The sequence below is a fragment of the Eleginops maclovinus genome, chromosome 5 (assembly GCF_036324505.1).
Source record: "Eleginops maclovinus isolate JMC-PN-2008 ecotype Puerto Natales chromosome 5, JC_Emac_rtc_rv5, whole genome shotgun sequence".
Classification (NCBI taxonomy): Eukaryota; Metazoa; Chordata; class Actinopteri; order Perciformes; family Eleginopidae; genus Eleginops; species Eleginops maclovinus.
The window spans coordinates 25,139,544-25,161,230 of NC_086353.1; the positions used below are offsets into that span (position 1 = coordinate 25,139,544).

The following is a 21,687-nucleotide window of genomic DNA, read 5'->3' on the forward strand; positions in this document are numbered from 1 at the left end:
ACATAAATACTTTTACTTTTGACTTAAGTAACATTTAAACTCAGGACTTTAACTTTTAACAGAGTATATCTAGACTGTGGTATTTGTAATTTTGGTGGCATTAGTAGTTCACTTATGTAGAAGAGTACTTTTTCCACCACTGCATGTTGCATTGGGAAATGTAGGAATCAGGGTTTTTTGTTTGAACCCATTTAGGACTACAAGTCAGGATGTTTTGGTCTCTGATGGTTCATTCGGACCTGCCACAATAACCCTGTACTCTGTTTATTGGATCACAGCACTGTTATCTTTGATCAAATCTAAATAACTTACTGGCTTTCTCTGGAGTTTTCCTCTGCATCCTAATTCTTCCTTCGTAGATAGATTATGGTGGTTGCCATGGAGATAGCTCAGTTGTAACAAAGTCTCTGAGTAAGCAGTGAGAGAGTCTCTGGAGAAGAGGAAATAATAGCCCAACAACAAAAACAAGATAAAACTCCCTTTAATATGCAATGATCATTTTCAAGTAACTTTTTTTTCTAATGTCTGTTGGTAACAAAACAATACTGTATACAAACACAAAATTGCTACATTAATGTAAACAAGATATAAAAATGATCCTTATGGTAATAAAACAAGTATTTGCTGCAGAATTCCCCTTTTTATGTGAGTTTTTTTCTTAGACCAACCTCCACCAAGCTCACGGTTAAAATGTCAAACATATTCAAAAACAATATGGCAACGGAACATTCAAACACCAAAATGTTTTTTCAGTTTTTTGTTATTTTCCTCAGAACACTCAGATGCTAAATTCAGTGGTTTGATGTTTCAACTTACTGGTGGAGACTCATGTACACATCAGCCATGCATTTTTGATATTGCATTAATTTATTTAATACACGTTATATATTAATGTGTTTATCTCCTGTTGTGCCAAATTGTCAGCAGTACTTTGAGATACTTTGTTGTTACTGAGAGAGTAGCCTCATGGCGACTGTCAAAAGAGTTTGTCATGCAATCTGACCATTCAGCTCTGTGCAAGTTTTTTACATCTGTGTGTGTTTGTGTGTGTCTAAAAGAACTCATAAGGACAACAACAACAACATGAAATCAAAGAGACGGTACTAACGGACTGTGTTACTGAACTGCTGAAGCTGACACACTCGTTCAAGGCATTAGTGAGACAGTTTCCGTGCTGGCGTGAGGAGTAACGAAGAGCAGACATTTTTTTAAAAGAACAGGGAGATTATCGGGAAGTCGTTCCGAATTCAGTGAGCGGTTTCACGAGTTTTCCTTGCAGAGGATGAGGGAGCTGGGGAGGTGTGTGAGAAAATGTAACAGGCTCGGTGCATCCTTTCCTTCCAGACTGCTGCTGGCTGCAGGAGGATGCTGGTAGTTTTTTTTTCTTCTGTTATGGGGCGTAGAGAGGCAGGGGGAGATGGATCCTACGCTGAGGTGAAGGAGAAGAGAAATAGTGCGTGGCGTTTTGACAGATCTATGACAGGAAGTGACTGGCTGGACTGGGAGATGAGTCTATGATAAGATGTTGGACATGAACTCGTAGAATCGTTTGGAGTACTGCTCCGGGTTCACCGTCGAGATCTCTGCCCCCGCCTGAGAGACAGACATAAATAAATAAATAGATGGAGCAATACTAAATTAACAATAATAGTACACTGTACATTTCACTTTTATACCCAATTTAATATTCTATTCCTTACACACTTAATGTATATATAATATCCTGCTTTACATTTTGTGTGCTATTTTACTTCTATTGAGATTGAAACTGTTTATTTCTACTCATCTGATTTGACTGTGTACAATGCCTTGTGGTTTTATGCTACTGCAAAGCTAACATTTCTCAAATTGGGATCACTAAGGTACTTTCCATCCATCCATCCATCTACTGTATACACTGCTCGGAAAAGCTCTACCGCCCCTCTTCAGAACATTCAAACTATCCCTTTAATACTTTTGATTCGTTTCTATTTAACAGGGAGTACATTTCCATGGGCATCGAGACCTAATAAAAATAATAAATGATAAAAAGTGTGGAAATTTGATTATTTTGTATTCTTTCACACGTTACCCGTCTAATTGCGCAAGCTCATCAAAGCATCAATTATATAAAGTTATTCTAAACTACATGCTGTTGTTGTAAATAACTATAATTAGAGGTTAAAGGTACAATACTTTATGTAGCTTCTTTTTTTATTAAGCTTAACAATAACCTCACTCCCAAGCTAGCTAACTAACTTGCTAGCTAGCTAGCTTAGTTGTGAGCTGGGATTTATTACTCAGCATTAAAGTGAGTAGCCGTGTTAGCATGAGCGGCCAGCTGAAAACTAACGCTTACTTCTGTAGCATTATGCTTCTAAAGATGTTCTTTAGAGAAACACTGGGTGAAGAGTTTCTCGCTTTGGTTGCTGTAGCTACCTGGATGTAGCAGCTAGCGTGCTAACTGAGGGCATGTGATGGGCTAAAAGTGAATTAAACGTTGAAAATTAATGAAATAAAAAAGAAAGACCTATGCAACATTCTCCAATTTAACGCTTTTAATATGTAATACAACAGAGAAGAATGATGAAAACGATTTAAAATGACAACATTTTGGGGATAGTGTGCTAACTGAGGGTGCATGTGAACGGCTACAGGTTGTAGCAGTCTGGTGAGAACTTCTATGGTTATTAAAAGTGAGAGAGAAAACAGACTATACATAAAACAGAATAATGGTAATATTATTGATAATTATAATAATAATGATTAAATAAAGATAGAATTGAAACTGAAAACTTTAAGTCCATACTGCTGGATGATAGAGTCTCTGTACTCACCCCGTGTTTCACAGTTTTGGCAGCATGTGCAGCTTTTTTCTTAGCATCATAGTGCGTGAGGATGTCGATGATAGCCATGAAGTAAACTTCCTTCTTCACAGCACCTAGAACAACACATCACAGGGTTTTAGTCTCACGTGAAAATAACAAATGCCCAGGCTTGATTTCACACATTTATATCACTATTGTATGAGGACATCAGCGTTGTCTGTTAATCTGGCCAAAAGTTAACTTCCTACTGCTATCATTTGTTCATATTCTTTGAAAAGATAACTGTCAAATATGATCCTCACAGTCGTGGCTCTTGATTGCGTAAACGTCCACAGAGGGGTCGAACTCCCCGGGGCCAAAGAACCCTCCACAGTTGAGAGGGTTGCCGGGGCTGTCGGGAGGCGTGCCGAAGGAGCCGGTGAGCACGCCTCCACCCATCCCATCATTCTCATACTCCTCCTCCTCCCCCACGCCCTCCACGTCCATCTCCTCTTGCTCGGCCCGATCCACGTCATGGATTCCCACCAGGAGACTGTAGTCCATGATCTTTAGGGTTGCCAGGAACTGAGACACACACACAGAAAACATGTAATGAATCGTTAACAAAGCTGCACTTCTCAGTCATTCAGGTCTGAATTTTTAAAGAGGACATATTCTGCTTATTTGCAGGTTCATATTTGTATTTAGTGTCTCTACTGTGACATGTCTCCATGCTTTAGTGTTCAAAAAGCTCTTTATTTTTCTCATACTGCCTGTGCTGCAGCACCTCTTTTCACCCTCTGTATAAAACCAGAGCCCAGTCTGCTCTGATTGGTTAGCTCGCTGGCTCTGCTGTGATTGGACAAACAATGTAGAAATGTGTCGGAAATGTCCCGCCCCTTAGCCTATCACATACAAAACCATGTGTGTTGGAGCGAACACAGGGATTGTAACCTTTGCAGACCGTTGACATGCACACACACCTATAGAACACAATACAGGAAAGGGAAAAGCCGTAAAGCAGAATAAATTAGGGCTGAACTGAGTACTTTGAAGCTCAATTCTAAATATTGACGTTCAAATACAGCACGTTTTTTTTTCTTTGCATGTCTATTCATTTTGTTTAAAGCCTGTTTCTTGCTACACTTAAGGGAGGAGCCACATTTTAGGTCTCTTTATCTCTTTTCTGTTTATTATCACGTATTGTTCACTCATAAGTGGTGGGTGTGTTCACTGGAGCTTGGGCGGTGGTAATGGTCTAACCTGACTGCTGTCACCTGTTCACTTTTTCTTGGCATTGATGTTGGTGAGTGATATTTCCCACACTGCACTCACACTCACATGCTCTCGTTTATAATAGCTAACGGCTACAATTGTATTTGTGCATGTATTCTAGGGGTGGGCGATATACCGGTATGATAGTAAAAACCGGTATTGTGCTGCGCCATGATATGAATTTTGAGACATCGTTGATACCGCGGTATTCATAAATTCATAAATTGGCGTTCATATTGGGTCGCATTGTCGAACATTCTTTGTCTTCTGAAGTATATTCCAACGGGCTTCGGAAGATTAACCTAACAACAGATCTCCGCTGGATTAATGAATGCCTGGACGTGTTCCTAAACACAGGCCCGTCGCGTTCAGGTAGGCATGGTAGGCAATTGCCTAGGGCCCCCGAGTAGGAGGAGGCCCCCCAAAGACGACAGGTTAAGATTTTTTTTTTTTTTTTTTTTTTTTTTTTCAAAATTCAAAGAAAAGTCTGATACAAATGCAACATGAATCAAACAACATGCATACCAATAAGACAGGTCATGTATTCAACAGCAATGACGATTTTAAATAGCTTCATAATAATAAGCAGTCATCTGTATATGAAGGGCTCTGCTGCGACTGCGAGGGCAGCAACAGCGCCTCCCTAGAGCATGCGATGTCCGAAAAGCGCAACGACACATTGTAGTCGAAATACCCCAGCTCGAGGGGGCCCCCCTTTCCCATGCATTAGCGCGACAGCGTCAAGTGCAAGTGAAAAGTGAAAAATTAAAATGAAGCGAAATTATCTCTCCGGCAATCAAAAAAAGAAGAAGAAAAGGGAAGAGGAGCAGAAAAGAAAACAAGACACCGGTAAGTAGAATATACACAATCAACATGAAAATTGTGCCAGGCAGGGTATACCATATTTTGCTAGAGTAGCGAGGTTGTAACGACGACTAGCTAGGAACCAGTGGTTTGGCATGCTAGCATGCTAACCAAACTTAAACTGCTACCTTTGACTTCACTATAAGTTCATAACGTTATCAGCTGGCCAAATTGATCAACGATTAATTCCTCTTAATATCCTAAATAAACTTCACATATGTTTTCAGTCGTTAGAGCCTTGAGACAACCAGTGAAATAGTTATTCCTGTAGTAGCTAGCTATTTAATAGGAGATTAACATGGGAGTTTACAATAATTTTGCTAGAATACCATTGGGTTGATTTACTTACTTTATTTACATTTTAACGGTTAACATCCCGGCGCAGATCAGCCACATGAAGAAAACAGCCACTTTAGTGTCAATTAATCCTTTTCTAAACCTATTCTGCTGTTTGTTGTTGTTGGTCTCCATGATAGCTGTAAATACCACTGGACCACCGTTAAAAACTACCGATAGCTTTGAGCTTTTTCTATGGGACACAGACAGTACACAGACACACACAGACACACCACGGGTGCGGGGATGGCGCTGTTGCCACTCACAGAATTGATTTCAGGAAAACAGCTCGTCTTAGTGACTGTATTTCTGTTTTCAAACCAGTGAAAACGGGATTATTGTAAGATTTTATTATTATTATTTTTTTTACTTTTTTTTGGTGAAGCAGTGCTTCACCTGTAGTCGTATAGAAACCGCCACTAAACCGCCTAGTAGGAACTGTGTGTAATGCTTTTAATATCTATTTCACCACAATTATCAGACTGTAAAATGATAGGATTTCAAAAGCATTTGAAAAATAACCAAGCTAATCATACAGTACTTATTCTTTCTCCAAGGGGCATTGCTGAAATTTCTTCATCCCGCTCTACCAAGTGTTGTCTCTGGTGCTACTGAAGGTAACGTTCTTTTCTACCTATTATTAGTGCCTTCTATCAACACACTTGATGTTATCAAAATGACTTTACATTTTTCTAATTCAAGTCATAGTTGTGTGTATTCATTCCACTTGCCCACAGAGTCTTCTGGACATTTCAAATATGTGGGACATTCACTAATGTTAATGAATAACTGAGTTGTTGAGATCAATGCATGCAAAATGTGCAATATAAATAAAAAGAATATTATTTATGTATTTATTTATTTTTGCACCAGGGCCATCAACATCGTCTTCGTCACATGTTTATGAGGAGGAGCAAGTGGAAGACAACATTGCGGCGTCCACACCACTTCCCAGCAGTGGTTCAACAGAAGGTGCATTAAGCCGCACAATTTCAACTTATCACCTATCATAGTGACCCAAAGTTATAGCAGCATGTGCTGTGAAAGTGTATTAAAATGACCATTTGCTATAAAGCGTTACACAAGTAGATCACCATACCTTAAGCATTTAGTTGTCGTACTTCACACATGAAACTGTGCCATGAATTAATTTGTAATTACATATTTTTCAGCAGTGCCATCAACTCCATCACGACTTGAGGAGGAGCAAGTGGAAGCATCCACACCACTTCCCAGCAGTGGTTCAACAGAAGGTGCATTAAGCCGCACAATTTCAACTTATCACCTAACACCCATGTGCTATGAAAGTGTATTAAAATGACCCTTTCTTTTTAAAGCATTATACAAGTAGATCACCATTCCCTAGTTGCTGTACTTACCACATGGCAATTGTGCTATAAATTAATTTGCAACTATATGTTTTCAACAGTGCCATCAACTCCATCTCCACTTCATGAGGAGGACAAAGAGGAAGATGACATTGACATGGCAGAGACCACCCCACCATCCAGAACTGGGGTACCTGTAGGTATTGCAAGCACCACATTAAGTGATGACCCAGGATGTTGGCCCAGTGTCCTAACAAGCAGTATGCGCTGTGAAATAGTCAAAAAAGGACCTGTGCAAATCATGGACATTGAATTCCCGCAAAACTTAGACAATCCTCCTCGAAGATTCACCAAGGACAGTTACAAAAGAACCATGAAAAATGGTGAGAATATACATCGATCGTGGCTGGTGTATTCCATCCACACAGATGGAGTGTTCTGTTTCCCTTGTACTGTTTTCGGGAAGCGTGAGCGTGACAATGCCTTAACGACCTGTGGCTACGGTGGATGGAAGAACCTTTCCTATCGCCTAAAAAAACACGAGTGCACAAAGGTGCACTGTGACAATGTGAAAAAGTGGCACGACCTTCAGAGGAGACTGCAAACCAGTACACTGATTGATCAAAGACAGATGGAGTTGATGCAACTTGAAGTTGAACACTGGAAAGGCGTGATTCGGAGAGTGATTGCCATAGTTTCCCATCTGGCAGAACGCAACCAGGCTTTGAGAGGAACTACCAGTACCGTGTATGATCGCCACAATGGGAATTTTCTGGCTCAAGTGGAACTCCTAGCACAGTTTGATCCGGTAATGAATGAACACATCAGACGAATACAATGCAAAGAGACAAAGGTGCATTACCTGAGTGGAGTCATTCAGAACGAAATCATTCAGCTGGTCGGAGACAAAATCCTACAGGAGATTGCAAGAAGAGTGCACAAAGCAAAATACTTCTCCGTGATCATGGATTGCACTCCTGACATCAGCCACAAGGAACAACTTTCTGTTGTTCTCAGGATTGTCAACTGTGAAACACCTGTTTCTATTGCTGAGCATTTTTTGGGATTTGTACATGTTGAAGACACAACTGGTAAAGGGCTCAGTGAAATCCTGCTTGACCAGTTGGAGAAGCACAACCTCAGCATTTCAGATTGCCGTGGGCAGTCATACGACAATGGCAGCAATATGATGGGCCACAAACAGGGTGTGCAGGCAAGAATTTTAGAGCTGAACAACAAGGCGCTATGCATCCCATGCAGCAGTCACACACTAAATCTGGTTGTGTCAGATGCTGCCAAGTCTTCAGTGTTGTCCATGTCTTTTTTTGGTATGCTGCAACGACTGTACAACCTTTTCAGTTCCTCTGTGCACCGCTGGGCAATTTTGAAGCAGCATGTGAAGCAGCTCACCCTTAAGCCACTTTCAGGGACGAGATGGGAGGCCCGAATTGACAGTGTGAAGGTAGTGCGGTACCATCTACCTGAAATACTAGACGGACTGTCAGCACTGGAGACATATGCTACAGAGAAGGGGGACTCAGAGACCATGTCCTCAGCAAAAAGCTTACATGGTGAGCTTAAAACATGGTCCTTTCTTCTGTGCACAATAACCTGGTACAACGTTTTGTATCAGGTTAACCATATGAGCAAGCTCCTCCAGAGCCCGGATGTTTCAATGCAAACACTGAAAAAAGAAACCGAGGGAGTGACAGAGTACCTAGAAGATTTCAGGGAAAATGGACTCGCATCAAGCCAAACGGATGCAATGGAGATTGCAGAAGATCTGGAAATTGAGAGGAAATTGCCTGAGAAAAGGCAACGTAAAAAGAAAAGGCAGTTCCTTTACGAGAGTACAGATGAAACCCAATCGACCCCAGAAGAGGCCTTCAGAAGGGACTTCTTCCTGCCTTTGGTTGACACTGCCATCACCAGCCTAAAAGACAGATTTTCCAGACTGGAGGGGGTGTATGCCCTGTACGACTTCCTGTTCAGCATTGATATCATGAGGGCCACAATCAAGACTGGGAAATTGCATGAGAGATGCAGGAAAGTGGAACAAACCCTCCATGATATTGATGCAGACGACTTGGCATTGGAGATCAACTCTGCTGTCCACACCTTTCCAGATGAAGTATCCAGGTGCCCATTTAAAATGCTGGACTACATATACAGTGAGAAGCTGTTGGACCTGTACAGCAATTTAAGCATTGCACTGCGCCTACTTCTGACCCTTCCTGTCTCGGTTGCCTCCGGAGAGAGGAGCTTTTCATCTCTGAAGCGCATAAAGAATTACATGAGGTCAACTATGAGCCAAGAGAGGCTCTCTGGACTGGCACTCATGTCAATTGAGAGTGACGTCCGCAGGTCTTTGGACTTGGAGGGGATTGTGTCTGCATTTGCTGAGGCCAAGGGCCGCAAGCAGCAGTTTCAGTAGGAAATAAAAAAAATAATAAAGGCTACTTTTCAGTGTATGTTTGACCTCTTTTGTGATTAAAACGCACAGAATTGCGGAAATTTTTTTTTTAAAGGCCCCCAACAACTTCTTTGCCTAGGGCCCCCCAAAATCCTAGAAACGGGCCTGCCTAAACAGCCTGTCTGTTCCTAAAACAGCTGTGCACAGAGTTCTCGTGCACCTAATTACGAGCTCCTTATAAGGGCATGCAAGACGTGTGAACAATCCAGACTCCACAGACAACGCGAAAGCAACTTTAAACGATCAAAATCATGACATTATTTTAGGACATCACGATGTCTAGTAGAATCATGAATGTAGATGTGAAACGGAATTTTTTAGTCCGCGATAAGCATAATAGCGTGTTTAGAACAAAGTTTTGGAAATCTTTTCCCCCGTGACTGATTTCGTAACTTCTAGCAAGCAGGGGCTGGCTTGAGCGGAATGGTTTTTCAGTGAGGAGACGCACAACGCTAAATGCATATGCAGTGCATGATATTAGCCTACTGTAATTATGCCCATTATTTGATTTAAGTAATACAATACAACAGAAGGTAAGCAAGAAATAAAGGCCTGGTCCATATACAAGCCTGCCCCAAATAAAGGCCAGTGCGATGTGCAGCCTAAGTAAATAAAAGCACTCGGCCACAATTTGAGGGTTTACGGTGTAGACCTATTTTTATGAGCGGACGTTGCAAGCATTTTTTGCTGCGCGGAAGTAGTGCTAGCAATAGTGGATCCAAAACAAGAAGACGAAGAAGAAGACGACGACGACGAAGAAGAAGAAGACATTGAAAATTAAAGATGAGTCAACAGGCAGAAAAGAATACCATGGTGCAGGATGACGAATTGGTGAAAAAGAAAGGGGGCACCTCTGTCGTGTGGACCTGGTTCGGTTTTAAGATCTCCGACCTCGAACAAAAAAATATCTTATGTAAATTGTGTCGCCGTGCTGTTTTAGCGAAAGGTGGAAACTGGAAAAAATATCGTGATATGAATTTTACCTCGTATTGCCCACCCCTAATGTATTCATTATTTTTAAGCGTCACAGAGTTTCTTTTTTTGACTGCCTACAGCTACCTTAATCATATTAAATGTATCATACTATTTGTACAATTAATTTACAGTGGTGGCTGCATAAGATTGTTTCCTACAAGTTTAATATGAACATTTCCAACAACTCCAGAGTAGGGCGAGTATGTCCGAATGTGAACATTATTCAAAAAGAGAGATGTGATAATTGCCAAAATGTTAACATTTTTTCATTGAATCAAATAAGTTTGCTGGATGTGTGAACCAGCAACTTATAAAAGGTGATAATATATCAGTGTTGTGTTTATAGGTTTTTTTAGTCCCAAGTGCCAAAATAAATAACTCATACAGTACTGCCTTGAAGTGTGAAACCTCATAGGCACAATTCATTTTAATTTAATCAAAACCGCATTATGGGTTGATGCCAGAGGTGGGAAGTAACTAAGTACACTTACTCAAGTACTGTACTAAAGTATATCTCTGAGAGACTTGTACTTTACTTGAGTATTTCCATTGTATGCTACTTTGTACTTCTACTCCTCTACAATTCAGAGGTAAATGTTGTACTTTTACTCCACTACATGTATTTCTACCTTCAGTTACTTTACAGATTTGGATTAATGATGGTAAATATAATCAGCCCTTAAATCAGACTGTAGTTCACCTGCAGTAAATCCAGCAGCTACCCTGCAGTATACAGAGGCATTCAAACTAGCTGCACCTTTACCAGCTCTGAGAACACTTTAATGATCAATCATTATAAAACATATCAGAGATATTATTCTGAAATGGACCAATCAAACAATGACTACTTTTACTGTCGCTACTTTAAGTACATTTAGATGAGAGTACTTTCTACTTTCACTGGAGGAACATTTAGAATACTTTTACTGTGACAGAGTATTCCTACACTCTGCTACTTGTACTTTCACTCAAGATCTGAGTACTTCTCCCTCCTCTGGCTGATGCATTATAAAAACAGTAGGAGGTGCAATATTTCTTAAAGGCAAAATAACGGGGTATATTATTTCAAATGTAATGCTCCATAGATGCCGTGGTATCTTTGTTTGATACAGGAAATCACACCATGATAATTTTACATATATCTTTCAATGATAAATGGAATAATAATGCAAAGGAATCAATTCCTCCAATATTCTTAGTCATATCGCATTAGAAATATCAGTCTACTCTAAATAATTACAATTAGCTTATTTTCCAAATTGTCAAGTTGTAATGTTTTCAGCTTTTATTAATCAGAGTTTTTAACAGCGCTACGTATAACTGCAATATGATTTCACTGGTATTAAAAGAACCATGGTGAACAAAATGATCTTTATTTGTACCCTTAAACCCCAGAGTTACTAGATGATAGTACGTTTTCTTTAATATTTACTGAGATCGAGGAATATAAAAGTTAGTAAAGTATTCAATTTTAGTCTACATGAGGAACAGTCTCACCAGAGTAAAAGTAAAGAAGACTTTCAATCCAAGCTTAAGGTATTTGACCAATACTTTGTTTTACTTTAACAAAAGTATTCAATTGTTAAAGCGATTTAGAGAAGGTAAAGTTTAGTTGTTTAGTCTCTGGATGTTTCTTACCTCCACGTCCCGTTTTAGCTTCTCCAAAAAGTACTTCTTGTTGTCGTCTCCTATCTGCAGCTTCTGGCCTTCATTCAGGAAGTCATTGTCTTTAAAAGTGGGGAGTTCTTTAGCCTGGAGAGAGGGGAGGTATTTGGGTATTAAACAGTAGCAGTTAGGTCAGAGGATGATTAGGACACAGAGCCCTACAAGATTCAGACACTGCTGATAAGAGTTATACTTCACAAAGTCACAGATGTCTTATAATGAGTGAAACATAGAGATGAGGTCAGAATCCTCTGTCCTTCCGAGGCTTCAGGTAAACCAGGGGTTAAAGTGGGGCTGAACATTAGCAACACTTGGGTTGAATTGTTTGGAAGTATTATGTTTTTTTAATATAGCAGTACATATTTCAGCAAAAATATAAAAGTATGGCGATGTCCATTTTTTTCTGTTTTCTAATATGGTGCAGCCATAATTCAGTAGCATGATAGTGACAGAACTTTAGCACATCATGGATGTAAAAGCAGGGCTCTGTTTATTTAAATTACAATACACATATTTTGTCACCTATAGCCATGAATAACCATGATAAATATTCATGACACACTCAATACTCACCAAACATAATGGTGATTTCATTTTGGTCTTAATGGTGCAGCATCAAGTGTATTTATTTAGTTTATTTATCATTTTACTGAAGCTAGATTGCAGGGAAATTGATCATTTAATAAAAAAATTAAAATGCGTATATAGAAATATTGTAAGATGAAAAGTAATTTAAGTTTAAGTCTGTTCTATTCATATTTACATCCCCCCCGTCAGCACAGGCTTGTCCCAACACAACACATCCCAATTTAACCCCCGAGCATTGACAGTGGTGGAATGTATCTATATATAAAAATACATTTACCCCAATATTGTACTCAAGTACTTCTTTGCCATTCCTGTACTTTACTTGAGTTTGGGTCGACATTTACAAACTAAAATAATATGACATGTTTAGTAAAGTCATGAAAACAAGATATTAATATTCAACAACACTTTAAAAAAGAGCCATTTTGCATACCGAGTACTTTTGACTGAAAATACTTCTGTACTTGACTCTTCCATGTAAGTAAAGGAGCTACTTTTTCCTCCAGTGAGTAGTACACACTGATCATGGGAGGCCAGTGCAAAACATACTACTAGAACCCATCGGCTTACTTAAACATACTTCATTTGGCAGGTCTACCTCTGGGGTAAGCTAAGGGCATTTATTTTTGTCCCTTCACATCAGCCGCCGTCACGGCACAGAAATAACACGTACCTTCTCCTTGTCGCTCGCCTCCCTTGAGACCGTAGAACCCTGAAAAATGAGGGAAAAATAAGAATGAAAATAGATTCAATTCAAAGCAGCTAAAGATAGATCAAAGGCACAGTTAGCATATTACACACAGCGGCTTTCTGACGGTCAATATTTAAAAGGTAAGGTCGTTTTCTCCAGAGGAAACAGGAGAGGAGGCTTGGGCTTTGAAGGAGTTTTTTAAAGGGAGAGTTAAATGCTGGTACTGGTGAGAAACTGAGGGGTAACAGACGCGGAATTGAGCTGGATTTACATTCTTTTGCTTAATACAGGCTGCAACCGACGATAAATCTGGTCGATCTTAAACAAAAGATATTTAAGTTTGAATTATATAAAGACAGAGAAAGGTGGTAAACAAGTGACAAATGCATTTGACTATCAAATGTTATTGATTGTTGTGTAAGGGATAATGTGCAAGGAGGTGGTCAATAAGGAAAACAACTGCATGTTATATTACTGATTAATCATTAGATTTTTTTTGTTCAGAATCTGATCCCGCCAACCTTCCTAACTTTGTCTTAATCGAGTTTTTGGGCATTCATTTTCTTATCTTTATAGTAATGTTGTTCTGTTTTGTTTGTTCATTGATTCTTATTCATTCCTACATTCTCCTTGGAGAAGAAACCTCTTACAGGTCATGCATTGCTTCAAATAAATCCATAATGTAAATATGTTTTTACTTCATTTATTTTGTTGATCCTTCTTTCATGAAAAATGCATAATATGTGATAGAGGCCTGTGCTAATAGTGTTCAGCTTGTGTGTGTGTGTGTGTGTGTGTGTGTGTGTGTGTGTGTGTGTGTGTGTGTGTGTGTGTGTGTGTTCTACCTTCAGGTCGTATTTGCGGTGTACGGTGAGGCGATGGCTGAATACATTCCGGGTCACCACCATGTACGTCTCCACCCCGTCCACCGTCAGCCTGTACATGCCCAGGAACTGAGGGAGCAGCGTGTTGCCATGACACTCCACGATAAACTGCACACAATCAGGGGAGGGGAGCAGAGAGTGGAGAGGAAAGTGTGGGAGTGAGGAATATGAAAACTGATTAAAACTGGACACTGTTCTACAGTCATCTTCAACATTTCTGCTTCATTTACATGCATTTGTGACTTTCAAAGGGAGGAATTATTTTCAGTCTGATGCTCTTAGATCTCTTTCCTGAATTCCTGCAATAAGAATACATATATTTACCACAGATACTTTGTGGTAAGTATACCTGGTGATATTTCTTGAGGATGTTGTGCATCTCGGCGATGTCCTCACTGGACACGGTCTTGATTACAAAGCGGTGGTCGTAGCTGGACAGGAAGCGGTTGCCGAAGCGACCTTGGGAGTCGCTGTTGAGTGGGGCGCTCCTCGTCAAAGAGTTCTGCCAAAACAAATTGTAACTTTCTTTTTTTGAGACCAATTTTGTACTATTTTCTTGTCCTCACAGAGGGTCTTCATGAATACAAATGATAAAGACAATAATACAAAAACAAAAGGAAAAAAGATAGGGAGTCCCTATCCCACACCACCCTGTCCCTCACCCTTTCCACCCCTCTTGCCATTTCACAGCAATCGTCCCTGATGTTTGTTAGCAATCGTCGGAGATCATTTATCTATTCTATTATTTAGATTTATATTATAGCAAAATCATTCATCCCATCACATACATGCAAAACATTTTTAAATAACATTTCATCTGTTTAAACTGAATTCAGATTGACTCCTAATCATCTACAAATACATATATATATATATATATATACATATATATATATATATATGTATATATATATATATATACATATATATATATATACACATATACATATATACAAATACATATATATATATACATATACACATATATATATATATATATATATACACATATATATATATATATATATACATATATATATGTATATATATATATATATGTATATATATATATATATATATATATATATATATATATATATATATATATATACATATATATATATATATGTATATATATATATATATATATATACATATATATATGTATATATATATATATATATATATGTGTATATATATATATATATATATATGTGTATATGTATATATATATATGTATTTGTATATATGTATATGTGTATATATATATATATGTATATATATATATATATATACATATATATATACACATATATATATGTATAAAATGATATGTAACTTTCTAAGAACTCTTTTTTTTTACCCTTTTTCTTTTTTCATAGAACAGGTTAGGACTGGGACAATAAAGCATAGAAATAACAAATACAAATCCATGCACAGTTCACAATGCACAAGAAAGAGCTCAACAACAAAAGACATTGTTAAGATCCTAAACATTTATAACAATCGGATTTTCCCAAATATTAACTTAATTGTTATCTACATTTCTCTTTTTAATTCAGAGACTAAAATGTATTTTTCTCCACTGAGAATTGATTACAAGCACTTATTAAGCCGTAGTTTCTATACTTGCGGCCATAATAACCTTCATAATGTATCCATTGCTTTTTCCGAGACCTTTAAGGATATTTCCAGGGTACACAAATGTAAGAGATTGCAGAAGTTGATCCCCCCCAGCAGAAGTCTTTCAAAAGGAGGTGTTTAAGTGGTGTAGGTTTTAGCCACATGCATTCTGACATCATTATCCTCTTCCTAACGCTGTCTTGTGTAGTTTATCGATGATGACTCGGGTTTCCTTTCCCCCCAAGTTCTATTTCACCTTAAAATGTGATTTCATTCATCAGAGTTGGTGTGTGTCAGACTTGCCTGGTAGTCCTGGTCATCGATGCAGAACCTCTCCCTCAGGTTCCTGAACACCATGGGACAGTACTCTTTGAACTTAAAGCGACTAGGCAGGTTTTCTCTGACGAGGAAGAGACACACAGTCAGAAAAACAAGCAGGAGCTCACGGATTCATTACTGCAAATGAGGAGGAGGACTGATGATTGAAAAATATTTGCATGCTGAGAGTTGGATTTATTTATTCTATTCTCTGGATCCTGCATAGAGAATAAAATCAATCAGACATTTATAGCTTGGAGAGAAGCTTCTAGATGCAAACACTTAAAGTGCATCAAATATCAAAGTACTTCTTTTTTATTCAGAATAGGATGTGGGAGCGGAGGCACTGACATTTTCCCACTCACACACTACAAATATTGACCAATCTCAACAGTGAACATTCATTTTATTGAATGAACCTTTGCGGTTATTTTTGACTTCTTTAGGGTCCTCCTGTATTCCTATTTGCAGTCATCATACAGAGTGTATTTGTTCAGGTAAAGAAATGCAAACAGACACGTGATTGTAAACTAATGAACAACATCCCCGACCGAAAACATGTATCACCTCAAACTATGACAAAATGTGATACACAAATACATTTGAATTGCAGCAGAACATTTCTAATTAAATGTGCAATTCGATTTCCCGACCCGTAGTCGTTTCCGGATCCCACCCCGACTCTCTCTCCCACTTTCCTGTCACTCTCCACTGTCCTATCCGATTAAAGGCAAACCCCCCCCCCAAAAAAACAAAAAAAAGACTGTCCCTCAGTTTGTGGATTAAAGAAAGAAATGACCTTCCAGGAGGTTTAAAAATATCTGCAGGCCTTTCTTTGCCAGTGACAAAATAAAAACCTTCCTGATTATCCCCAAATAAGACCCCATTGGTCTTATAAGCTTCCTTGGTCACGATACTGAACCCCAAATGCTTTCTGTATGTCTATGGTATAACAGTGTATGTTAACCGCTTTGGATTAAAATGTTAGGCCAGATAGTGTAAAAAGACCAAACCACAGGAGCATCAAACACACTGGCTACAAGATTATCAAATGTATCAGAAAATTACAAAAATGCACTTAGACCATAAGTCTGCTAAACTAGATTTTTTTCCATGTCATGTATATATTTATATTCCATTGTTGAGGAGCCTGTAACCCAAGTTTTCATTACACAACTACCCTGTTGTTGTGAGTGAGCACTTTACTTCACCAAGTTGTCTTTGTGACATATCACATGGCTTACTTAGCAGCATGGTTATTACACAGGTGTGTCCAGGGCAGGTCACGGCTCTAAAATGATCTCATGCTATTCTCAGCCTGACAGGCTTAAGGAAAACACCACCCTGCTCCAGTCCTGCACTGGTACTTGCCATGAGGATTACCAGTATTGCAAAGATTGTTATGTCACAATCTGCAGGCTGACATTCATTCTGAATAAAGCATTTATCAGGCCGTTCACAGAAAGAGTTGTATTTTGATAGGATTTGATCCGCAGCTGGAAACTGCTTTACTGAAACAACTGTCAGTCATGTAGCAGGTGTTTTGAACTCTGGTGGGGGGTTGACCCTTTATATTTGCAGGTGGATTACAGATTGTGCCTCTACAGGACAGTGCTGACGGTTCATAAGCTGTGATGTACTTACTTGTTAAATAGGTGGTTGTCCACTTTGATCTTACTGTAGGCTTTAAAGTCATCTGGCATCAGCATTACTGGTACAGGCACATTACTTAACTCGTTAATCTGAGGGAGAGAAGAGAGAAACAGAGAGAGATCAGACAAGAGCCTGAAGCTGATACACACACCTTCAGGCTCTATGAGTATTTACAGAATATATGAAATCAATCAATGAGGACTTTTGCAATTTAAATAATGGCAGTTTAAAATAGGGCTGCACCATTTGGAACAAATGACAAATTGGATGTTTTTAGCATCATTAATTGTCATTATCAGAAGAAGTATATTAAAATGATTATGGGGTGATTTCGAAGAGATCTGTACCAATAGAAAATGCTTTTTAGGCCAAAATGTTTTATTCAAAATGGTATTATAACACACATTTAGCCTTTAGTAAATACTGTGCTTCCTGCACTGAATATGGCACTAGTCCATATTCAGTTTTGATAAAATTGTACAGCCCAAATTCAAAACTGTTCTTGAAACAACCTCCTACACAAAGTACTCTTCCATTGTGCATTTCCAGTCAAACAAATCAAGATTAAAAGCTTTAAAATCATTTCATAAAAATAAAATGTGATGTTTATGAAGAATGCCCAATCTGCCCATGCTCATCAGTGTCCAGAGATGCTGGAGCTTTTTGTTACCCAAACACTGTGCCAGATGCGTGGGAGTATTTACCAGCACCAAACATTAACTCTGGGACCAAAGAGCAGGCTACTGCTGCTGACACCCCCCGCCCCCCCACAACTTCCAACTCTGATCTTATCTGCTGAGTAAAAGCTCAGGCTGACACACTTTAGAAAAAAACTCCTTGTAGTTTATCGAGTAAACAACCATCCAGGGGACATTTGGCGGAAAGATTGAAGAGATACCACCTCCCCAGGGGGGAGACGCGAAAGAGCCTGTTACAGTGCAAACATTTAATAGTGAGCGGGTCAAATGTAAAACTGTACGCACATGATATTATAATATTATAAATGATATTTTATATCTTTTTGTATAATTTCTCATGCAGATCAGTATCTGTTTGACCTTTCTATATTTATAACATGAATACAAAGTATTGAAAGGGACTGTTTCAAATACTTTCCAATGTATTGTACACTACAGATTTATTCACTGCACTGTGTATAAATCAAACACTACAATAGTGTAGATTCTTGCAAAATAAAAAATACTTTCCTGTATTTCAGTAAATTAGGCTATATCCTTAAACAGTTTTATGCTGATCAAAAACACACTCACATTAGCACTGTGGATAGTTACTGAGCATCATCTTGGTTGTGGTTTCAGTGTATTTCTACAGTATTAACAGGCCTGAAAATAAACTGTAGCGGTCAATGTGTTGTATAAAGAATGTAATATATATATATATATATATTTATTTTCTTACATTTGTTGTAATGTTAGAAAATACCCTCAAATTACTACTGGAAAACTGAGAGCAAATTATTTAAACATCACTTGTACAGGACTGATTCTGTCCTTTTTGATAGCTATAACAAGCAAATCACTGCGACCATAGTTACTATGAGCATTTTATTATGCCTGTAATAAGAATCCCGGTGGTGCTAGTTGGTCATTAAATATTCATCAACTAGTTCTTAAAACTCTAACTCCTGATGGTAATGTTAATGTGATGAAAATATGCAGCAGTTATATAACTTTAAGTGAGACAAATGAGTTCATAGCAGCCAAAAATATCATCTGATACCACTCTTTTACTTCCACATTTATAGTATAAATATTACCAAAATAATGGTATTTCAATCAATGGTAGAAAAACATACATATTATGTATATTTAAATCCAAACTGTTGTGGTTTGTACAAGTTTACTATTTGAATTAAGGCCTGTTAATCACATGAACTCAGATGTGTGCAGTGAAAGTAAACTCATCCAAAAGTGAGGTATTGCTGATCACTTTTGGAAACAAGCCAACTTTTAACTAAATGTTTCTATATGCAACAGGACAGTGTCATTACTGAACATCAGGCCAAGATAGAAGCATTGCCGTCAAACGTAAGCTCTTCTTTAACTTAAACTCAGATAAACCGGATTGGCAATTACTTTCTGACATGACATTGAAAAAGATTTGGAGGGATTGCCAGCATCAAACAGGTGGTGTAGCTGCTTCATCATCTAAACACTAAATGAGGAGGTGAAGTACTTATGCTTCACTACTGAGGCGCTATTAAAAATGTATACAACTTCTGACTGGAAGGAGAGGACTTTGATGAGAAGTCTGTTTGATGTCTTGAATCGGCTTCCCGCCCACACCTCAAACCATCGCCAGGCCTGTGTGCTGCACCCACACGCCCACTGCCAAAGTTCAGCCGCTGAATTAAAGATGCTGCAGGGATGACCATAACATTATCTGCCTCCTTAATTCCTCCATTGCATGAATTATATTCTCTTCTTATTAAAAAGGCAAGTGTGGGTCTTATGTTATGTCTTGCAGAAATCAGACAAAAGAAAAGTCACAGTGGCAAATGGTCTGTTTTGACATTTCACCCCAATATTGCAAATCAATAATGTATTCAAAGTGACTAAAAGTAAAGTGAAAAGAAGTTACACCTTACTGTGTCAATGAAAGATAACAGTGAAGATAACAGTTTCTCTTTCATTCAGAGCGGATCAAAACGTTTTCACCCTGGAGATATTTTTTGCTTTTCATGCATCAAACAAACTGTGCCAGAGTAGGTGTCAGACAAAACAGTCATTAGGTGTAGTGCACATTAAGCAAGTGCAAACTAGTGGTGCAAACACACTCCATCTATCTCTGGTGTTGATATTGCACCTCAATGTGCTTTTCATAGCCATAGACCGAGTTGTCCAAAAGTGAATGCGATATATTTTCTGCTCTATTTATAGGGGATTATATGTGCAGGAGTTAAGTGCAGCAGTTGGCTGCATGCACCGGGCATTGTGTCTGCAACTGCACGCTCAGAGCAGGTTTATTGAAACAAAAGGCAGGCTGCTGTGTGCAGCTGTGGGGCTGAGAGTCTCTGTAACCTGCTGCTCCGGCTGCCACTGTCACGGTCACACCCCTCCCACTCCATGCCTCCTGCACTACAACAACCGCAGCTCACGACTTGGCTCCAAAACACATCCCCATCCATGATTTATGAAGGCAGATTGGTAACGCTATGCTTCGAGTGAAAATGCACAACCTGCCGCGGATATGCCGATTTTCTGATATTCATTCCACAGCTGCAGAGAGTTTAACACACACACTTAAAAAATCCCTGCAGAACGCACGCTTCAGGCACAGCAAACTGAGGCTAGCTTTAGAGGCAGTTAGCTACAAACTGTCTGACAATGACCAGTTTAGCAGAGTCAACCAGCAGGTGTCTATCCAAGCACACAACTAAATACCTGGCGAAAAACCACGAGATAGACAAATAACGAATGAACGCTTTAAAGCTGGCATGACAGATGAGGGCAGCTGGCTAACAAGCTAGCATGCTAGCTAAATCAAAACAGCAGCATAAACAAACCGCTTAAGAGCGACAGAGAGGCATTCAGGATGGACTCACCGTATGGTTGACACCCCACATTAAAACGCTGAGAATGGGCTCACTTGCACGGAACAATTTCACTTTCTGTCCTATAAAATGCTTCTTTTTCGTCTTGGTTTTGCTAGCGCTGATAGGCGCTGCGCTGGTGCAGTTGGATGACATGTCTCAGGCTGGGAATTCAGGGTACGCAAGATCGCACTCACTGTCGCCCCGACACACAACAAAACAATGCGGAAAGTTAAGAGCGTTTAAAAAAATCTATAAGTGCATCGTGCTCTTCGTCCAACTCGCAGTGAGTCTCGGTAGGATAACTGTCTTGTTGGGAGTCAGCGGTATAGCATTTTGCGCCGTCACCACCCTTCCTCCTCCCGAGCAGGCCGCGGCGGAGTCCAGAGAGCAGCTAGCCGGCCATCAGGCTGCAGCCAGCCCCTCTCTGCAGGAAAACTACCGGGAGAGGGGAGCACGCGCAGGACAGCTCTGCTCCTTTCCTTTAGCGCGTGCAACACAGAGCCGGTGTGATGCTGCTTTACTTGTGAGTGAGTAATCCCATCATGATGCGTTTAAGATTGTTGTCAGTCATAAACCAGCGCTGCGTTTGGGGTCTCCTCAAGATGGCGTCTGTACTGCACTTTACAGTCAATAGCGCTCCCAGCAGGCCGCCGGTAGTAACTGCAGGGGTTC

The 21,687-nt window shown here is 39.3% G+C and overlaps 2 protein-coding genes across 3 annotated transcripts; one reads left to right on the top strand and one right to left on the bottom strand.

Annotated features, from left to right (window-relative positions):
* Nucleotides 1-465: 465 nt before the first annotated feature.
* Nucleotides 466-21,629, bottom strand: LOC134864606 (phosphatidylinositol 5-phosphate 4-kinase type-2 beta). The gene is made up of 10 exons (XM_063883715.1): nt 21,025-21,629; nt 17,451-17,548; nt 15,792-15,888; nt 14,215-14,367; nt 13,827-13,973; nt 12,964-13,002; nt 11,676-11,789; nt 3,110-3,371; nt 2,817-2,920; nt 466-1,593 (listed from the first exon to the last, which is right to left on the bottom strand). Exons 1-10 carry the CDS (start codon nt 21,166-21,168, stop codon nt 1,513-1,515), a joined length of 1,239 nt encoding a protein of 412 aa, XP_063739785.1. The 5' UTR covers nt 21,169-21,629; the 3' UTR covers nt 466-1,512.
* Nucleotides 4,455-9,142, top strand: LOC134864314 (zinc finger MYM-type protein 1-like). Of its 2 annotated transcripts, none has more exons than XM_063883188.1 (5): nt 4,455-4,910; nt 5,819-5,878; nt 6,135-6,233; nt 6,434-6,514; nt 6,691-9,142. In XM_063883188.1, exons 1-5 carry the CDS (start codon nt 4,832-4,834, stop codon nt 9,021-9,023), a joined length of 2,652 nt encoding a protein of 883 aa, XP_063739258.1. In that variant the 5' UTR covers nt 4,455-4,831; the 3' UTR covers nt 9,024-9,142. The 2 variants fall into 2 exon arrangements, with proteins under 2 accessions (XP_063739258.1, XP_063739259.1); XM_063883189.1 differs by having other exon boundaries at nt 6,437-6,514.
* Nucleotides 21,630-21,687: the final 58 nt, after the last annotated feature.

Bases quoted from the DNA above. Each gene is read 5' to 3' on its own strand.
- LOC134864314 (XM_063883188.1), top strand. From the start codon at position 4,832: ATGAAGCGAAATTATCTCTCCGGCAATCAAAAAAAGAAGAAGAAAAGG. The intron at 5,879-6,134 runs GTAACGTTCTTT...TTTTTGCACCAG, and splicing joins TGTCTCTGGTGCTACTGAAG to GGCCATCAACATCGTCTTCG. The intron at 6,515-6,690 runs GTGCATTAAGCC...TGTTTTCAACAG, and splicing joins CAGCAGTGGTTCAACAGAAG to TGCCATCAACTCCATCTCCA.
- LOC134864606 (XM_063883715.1), bottom strand. From the start codon at position 21,168: ATGTCATCCAACTGCACCAGCGCAGCGCCTATCAGCGCTAGCAAAACC. The intron at 13,003-13,826 runs GTAGAACACACA...CTCATTTTTCAG, and splicing joins ACCGCAAATACGACCTGAAG to GGTTCTACGGTCTCAAGGGA. The intron at 3,372-11,675 runs GTAAGAAACATC...TGTGTGTCTCAG, and splicing joins AGCTAAAACGGGACGTGGAG to TTCCTGGCAACCCTAAAGAT.